Source organism: Eumetopias jubatus, unplaced genomic scaffold (genome assembly GCF_037043125.1).
Source record: "Eumetopias jubatus isolate StellerSeaLion01/CBP00866 unplaced genomic scaffold, mEumJub1_p1.0 scaffold_12, whole genome shotgun sequence".
NCBI classification, from domain to species: Eukaryota; Metazoa; Chordata; class Mammalia; order Carnivora; family Otariidae; genus Eumetopias; species Eumetopias jubatus.
Window position 1 is genome coordinate 3,365,486 of NW_028274818.1, and position 6,986 is coordinate 3,372,471.

Genomic DNA, 6,986 nt, shown 5'->3' on the forward strand with positions numbered 1-6,986 from the left:
TGCCCTCGGTGCTGTGGATGGGGGGCCTGTGGAAGACACAAAACAGAGACAGGGCTGCTGCTGGGAGCCAGGCAGGGGAGAATAACCTGAAGGCGTGTTCATGGGGAAATGAAAGGGGCAGTAAAAAGCCATGTGGTTGTGGGAGGCAGTGAGATTTCTCAAACAGGGAAGTGGTCAGAGGGTGAGGTTTGGTAGGGAGCGGATGGCAGAGCAGGGGTGAGACCATGTGAGCTGGGCTCACAGTGGGGAGCTGAGGAGAGCTCTCTCTCTGAGGGGCAAGCATCACCCACAGAGGTGAACCTGGTGTACCTGCTCTTCTCATTCCCCTGAGGCTGAATTTCCCCACATACTTCTCCTTTCCTTCATCACTCCGTATTCTTTCCTGTGGCAATCACATGGATTGCATCACGGGTGAGTCCAGGAGAGAAACCGGGTAAAAAGTAGGTCTCTGCACCTTCTTCCCATGCCCAGAGGGTTGTCCTGGTTTCCTCCAGCCTGTGTGGGCTCTGGCAGAGCACGCCTAACCCCATGGTCACCTTCTCCAAGATGTTGAGACTAGAAGTGCAAGACAATTTGATTTCCAGTGAATTTTCTCTTCCTGGCTTGTAGACAGCTACCTTCTCAGTATCTCCTCACATGACCTTTCCTTGGTGCCTGGGGACAGGGAGAGAGGGAGACAGAGAGCTCATTCTCCGTCATCTCTTCTTGTAAGGCCCCCTGTTAGTATCTCCTGTAACCACAATTACTTCTTAGAGTTCCCATCTTCAAACAGAACCACACAGGGCAGGAGGTGCTGTTAAGGCTTCCATGCATGAATTTTGGTGGGGGGTGAGGGACACAAATAATCAGTTTATAACAATAAGACCACTTCATTTGGAGTTCAATGACAGCAAAATTACTTGGATTACACATGTAACAGAAATTCTCTAGAAGTTTTATCAGAAGTGAAGCTGATAATTTGATTGATAATCTTATGCTTTACATCTCTATCTCATTTGGTTCTGAGTTTAGGAGGGGAGAGAATGCTAGTTACCCGGTTCTACAGGCTCTATAATACTAACCAGTATGGCTGGGTTGGGTTGCAGTTGTAAGTAAACTTGAGAATCTTAGAGGCTTGCTTTCTGACACCAGCACACCACACGCGGCCTCTGTCTCGGGGCTGCCATCCGAGGCGGCGGCTCTCCCAAGCTCTGCACAGCCAGGTGCTCAGAGCCCTGTAGGTGGCCTATGTCTGCAGCACCACACAGGAGGGCTGTGTGTTTCCTACAGGGGACTGTGATAACCATACAGCATCGTGTGGGCTGTGGCTTCCTAACACTGGAGGTTGCCATTGACAAGAAGGTTCGGGCAATGATGGGGCGTGTGCAAGATCTGGGTGGGGCTGAAATCATGGTTGGTGGTTCTTGGAGGAGTTTGTGGCACATAGAAATCACCTCGTATCTGTAGGGGTAATAGAAAGAGCTCACTGACTGTGACCTCCAGCCTCATTATTAATGCTGACAAATGTGAAAGAGAAATGGCTGCAGACGGGATTTAAGTAAGTGTCCCCTGCACTCAGTGAGTTCTGGAAGTTATTAACGGGCACTATAATAACGTATGGCTTGGGTCTTTAAAAGATCGGAACTCATGTATTCACACAGTTCACCAGTCAGAACCATCAACAAATCACCAGGCACTTCTCAAAATGGGCGACGTACATATTTTTGAACATGAACAAACGCCACTCTTTTTTGACAATGTATTTTCATCAGATCACACTTACCGTCAATGAGAACGTTCAAAGCCTTCCCTTGCCTGTGTCTCCGTGAAAAGCTGCACCTCTGACCCCTCCTCCCCGCAATCCATCGCTGTACGCGTTGCCACCACACCCTCAGGTTGAAAAGCACAGCTTCCACTCAAGACTTCAAGTCATGGACACTCCAGGGGCCAGGCGATCAGAATGCCTCCCTGGAGAATGTTGTCCTTGTGTCTGGGATGCTAGACACTGAAACAGCAATTATCACAATGTATTTCAATTCTTGGTTTAAATACACTCGTCCATCTCTGTATGTTCACATACCTACTAAGCTACTTGGTGCCAAGCATGTGTTGAGGGACTTTTTGGTGAGGGAATACACAAAATAAACTCAAGAGGAGGGCATATACTTTGTATTGTTGATAGTCCTATGTACTCTGGGGTGGCTACACTTTCATCTCTAAGGATAGTGGTGAACCAGCTACGGTTTACGCAGGTGCCTGAGGAGGTGGCAGCAGACGTGAGAATGCAAATCCTCCCATTTACAAAGGAGCCAGCGAGAATCGGGGAAGGAGACAGGTGGAAGGAGACAGGGTGAGATAGGCTTGGCGACACCATGCAGTTTCTGTTTTTTGTTGCAGTGGTGAGACACAAGTCTCCAAGAGGTAAAGAGACCTTCCATTGTCGCACACAACTTCCCGGAGGGAATCCAGCAGGGGGAGGCTGAGGACGAGGAGAGCAGCAGGAAGCCAGGCAGAAGGACAGTCTTGGTCCGAGCTGGAGGGGAAACGAGAGCACGCATAGAAGGCTGGAGTTTGAAGGAGGAGCAGATCGTCTTTTGTTTCAATTAGCAGTTGGTGGGGAGCACGGCTTTTTGGTGGAAGAAGGAAGTCAGACCAGAAACACTGAAGGGCAGGTTTTCTGAGAACAGAGAGAAGTTGAGAAACATCTGCAAGTGACATGCTGTCTCTGGAACTCGTCCTGCTGGCTGCTCTTCTCCTGAGGGGTGACAGTGCAGGAGGTAAGAGCTCTGCCGGCTGCCCAGCCCTGATCCGGGCAGGGCGTGCTCCCTTTCCCTAGACAGATCAGGATTCTCAGGTCACCGGAGTGCTCACGCCCCGAGGGCTCCTGTCTCCTGGTAAGGCTCACCCCTTGAAAGGATAGTGGTGAGTATGGGCCCCAGGTGAGGGAAATGCCATCACTAACCTGGTCATAACTTGTCCCTCTCCCTCCCCCCTTCTCTCATTTCTTCTCTCTCTGTCCCTCTCTCTCCCTCTCTCTCTCTTCCTGTCTTTGTCCCCCTCCTTCCCTCTTTGTCTCTGTCTCTCTGTCTCTCCCTCTCTCTCCCCCTTCCTCCCTCCCTTTCTTTCTCTCTCTCTCTTTCTCTCTCTCCCTTTGTCTTTCTGTCCTTCCTTCCCTCCTTCTCCGTCTCTCCCTCTCTCTCTTCTTCCCTCCTTCTCTCTCTCTCTCTGTCTCTCATCTCTCTCGTAACTGGTTCACTTTCCATCTTCTCCTTCCTGCTTGCCTCCTTTTTCCCTTAAACTACCTGACCCTCCACTACCCTCAGCCACCGAGGAACACATCTCGTTCCATGTCATCCAGATCTCGTCCTTTGCCAACCACTCCTGGGCACAACATCGAGGCTCAGGTTGGCTGGGTGATGTGCAGACGCATGGCTGGGAGAGCGAGTCTGGCACGATCATTTTCCTGCACACCTGGTCTAAGGGCAACTTCAGCGATGAGGAGCTGATAGATCTGGAGCTGCTATTCCGTGTCTACTTCATTGGATTAACTCGGGAGACTGAAGAATATGCCAGTCAACTGCACTTTGGATGTAAGTTCAATCGACTCCATTAAGGGAATCCCTCAGAAGGTTCGTCTGTTTCTGGGAAACATCCTCATATCGTTCTGGACCCAAGGTCTACGTCCACAACCCAACAACCATTACGGCCCGTGTCATGTGCCCTGGAGAGCTGTAATTGCAGCTCCTTCACATGGGCTCCTACCCCGCGCCCTCCCCCTCCAACCTGTGACTCACCTATCATTTCCCCGACTTCCTCAAGTCAAATTCTTGATTCTTGGCATGTATCCCTTATGGCCCCTTCCCCGACCCATCAATTCTCTTCCTTATTCCTGGTCAAACACATCTTTAGCTTACTCCCACACCCCTATAAAATTTTCTTGCTCCACTTTTTTTTAAAAGATTTTATTTTTATTTATTTGACAGGGAGATAGAGAGAGAGCATGAGCAGGGGGAGTGGCAGGCAGAGGGAGAGAGAGAAGCAGGTCCTCCGCTGAGTAGGGAGCCTGATGCGGGGCTCGATCCCAGGACCCTGGGCCGAAGGCAGACGCTTAATGACTGAGCCACCCAGGCTCATCCTCTTGATCCACTATTTAATAAAGTTCTTATATTGTTTCTCTCATATTTTTTCACAAATCTCTATTTCTTTTTTTTCTTCCTTCTTCCTAGATCCTTTTGAAGTACAGGTGAGAGCTGGCTGTGAGCTACATTCTGGTGACATTGAAAAAGGCTTCTTACAGGCAGCTTATGAAGGATCAGATTTCCTGAGTTTCCAAAACCTGTCATGGGTGCCAGCTCCAGAGGGTGACAGCAGAGCCCAGAGTGTCTGTGATCTCCTGAACCAGTACGAAGGCATCAAGGAAACCGTGCACAGGCTCGTCACAAACACCTGTCCCCGATTTGCCTTGGGTCTCTTCGATGCTGCGAAGGTGGATTATAAGAGGCAAGGTTGGTACAGCCCCTTCCTCTAAGATTTTTCCATACAAGTCTTGCCCCTTCCCACCATCCCTTTCAAAGTCGGGACAAGGAAGAATTCAAGACAGATAGGGTTTGCTTTGTTATCTTCCTTTCCCAAAGGAAGATAATACATGCATATGGATGTGGTTAAAGACCCCTAAGCTGTTGTGTTAGGGTCCCCATCTGAATACCTCTCATGCCCTCTGCAGTGAAGCCTGAGGCCTGGCTGTCCACTGGCCCCAGTCCCGGTCCCGGCCGTCTGCTGCTGGTGTGCCACGTCTCTGGGTTCTACCCAAAGCCTGTGTGGGTGATGTGGATGCGGGGTGAGCAGGAGCAGCAGGGCACCCAGCGAGGCGACGTCCTGCCCCATGCTGATGGGACGTGGTATCTCCGAGTGACCCTGGACGTGGAGGCTGAGGAGGCGGCCGGCCTGTCCTGCCGGGTGAGACACAGCAGTCTAGGAAACCAGGACATCATTCTCTACTGGGGTGAGTAAGATGGGGTCTGTAGGTGTGCGAAGGTGGTTGTTGAGGCTAGAGATTAGGGCAGAGGAAGGTTTCGTGACACCAGAATTACGTGAGCACGGTATCAGGAGGGAATGAATACAAGTGACTTCAAGAATGTAGGGATGGAACGATGGGACACAAAGGGCGCTCAGATGTAAGAGACTTAGGGAGAGATGAGGTGCCCTTCCCTGAGCAGGTGTGAGAATACCGTGACAAGGTGGGTTGAAGATGGCCCTCATACCCAATGCATATGTTGACGTGGGGGGAAAATCAGTGGACAGAGTAGAACTGACAGTGGGTGGAAAATGACATTGGTGTGTCTCTCCAATACCCACAGGACACCACCTTTCCTTGTACTTGATCCTGTTGGCCGTGATAGTGCCCCTAATTCTTCTGATAGTCCTTGCGTTGTGGTTTAAGAAGCGCTGGTAAGTTCTTTGTGTCTCCTCCTTTCTTCCCAGTATCTTATTTCACATTCCATTTTTGTCTCTCTTAGCTTCTGTCTCCCGACACTCCCCTCATCCTCACTTACCACCTCCAATGCACCCAATATCTCCCATTTCTTTTCCACAGCTCCTATCAAGACATCCCGTGAGCTGCCTCATCACACCTTCCCCAGTGGCCCAGGAACCTAGGACCACAGAGTGATGATACCATTCTTTCTGCCCTCTATTTAATTTTTTTCTTGTTTCTGCTTTATAATCATTGTTCACATAAACTAATTTAGTTCTGTAACTCTGTATGGAATCCCTTCCTTGTAATCTCCATCTGTTCAATAGTCCTCTACTTTTGAAGTCCATTCTGATTCTCATCCTCCAGGGTGTTCCCTGATCCATGGGCAGGAAGCCCTTCAACTCTGCTATATGTGCACCTCACTTCTACCCTGCACGCAGTTACCCAGGTCTTTCTTCCCCTTCCAGTGTGCAAGCTCCTCTGGGACAATGATCATGACGAAGGTGCATTTCCTGCATATAATACATGCTCAGTGAAAATCAAACCTAAACAAACCATATCCAAGTTAGATCCACTGTCATGTTGATAGTCTTTCTTCATAATGTTCATTCCTGACCTGGTTGTAGTATTTGAAGGATTGATGTTTCCCTTCTTGTTCCAGTGTTTCTTGTTTGGCCCAGAAAGCCCACATGCCTTTAGCTCCCTCGTTTTCTCCCTAACTCTTAAGGAAAAATGCAACTTTGCTCCCTGCCATACTTACTTTATAAATACAATGAGCCATGCTTCTCCAACTTATTCTAAACATGGAGAGAGAAACAGTGAGCAGGCAACGTCTGCAGGGCAGTGGGGCAGACGTGTCGCTGAATGGTTAATAAAAAGGAACAAGAGAGCTGGTCCTCAGGATAAGGACGGGACCAAGGCAAGGGATGTATATGGAAAACAAACCTCTCAAAGGGTAGTGTTATCTCAGACACCTGTCTGGGGTTCTTTTCTTTTAAGTTTCATTCACTAATTCAAGTAATTCTTGTCGAGCACTAAACACAAGACAGGCATACACCCTCGTAAATTGGTGGGCGAGGAAAGAGTCAGGGCTGCACCCACCTGCCTGGAGGCACCATGTCTACTTCTTCAGTCTGTCTATGTCCTTTGGACTGGGGACAATATTTTGTTTCTTTTTAGGAATTTTTTAATTAACTTTATAGATATGTAATTTACTTACAATAAAATATATCTGTTTTAAGTGTGGAGTTCCATTCATTTTGACAACTGTATACACCTATGTAAGCAATACCACAATCAAGAAACAGCACATTCCATTACCCGGATACCCCTGTCCCCATGTGCAGCTAAACCGCCAACCGGGCATCCTTGAAACTACTGGTATGCTTAATGATATGATTAAGCTTAGATTTGTCTTTTCTATATTTGTATTAAAATACAATCATCTGTATGTACTCTTTGTATCTAGGTGCTTTTTCCCCACCTAGCGTATGGTTGTTAGGTCATCCTACATTCCTTCTTATTGCTCAATCGA

The 6,986-nt window shown here is 48.6% G+C and overlaps 1 protein-coding gene across 1 annotated transcript; it reads left to right on the plus strand.

Annotated features, from left to right (window-relative positions):
• The first annotated feature begins 2,219 nt into the window (after positions 1–2,219).
• Positions 2,220–6,692, plus strand: LOC114199180 (T-cell surface glycoprotein CD1c). Its single transcript, XM_028090975.2, has 6 exons — positions 2,220–2,756; positions 3,303–3,569; positions 4,206–4,484; positions 4,703–4,981; positions 5,337–5,427; positions 5,573–6,692. Exons 1-6 carry the CDS (start codon positions 2,696–2,698, stop codon positions 5,592–5,594), a joined length of 999 nt encoding a protein of 332 aa, XP_027946776.1. The 5' UTR covers positions 2,220–2,695; the 3' UTR covers positions 5,595–6,692.
• Positions 6,693–6,986: the final 294 nt, after the last annotated feature.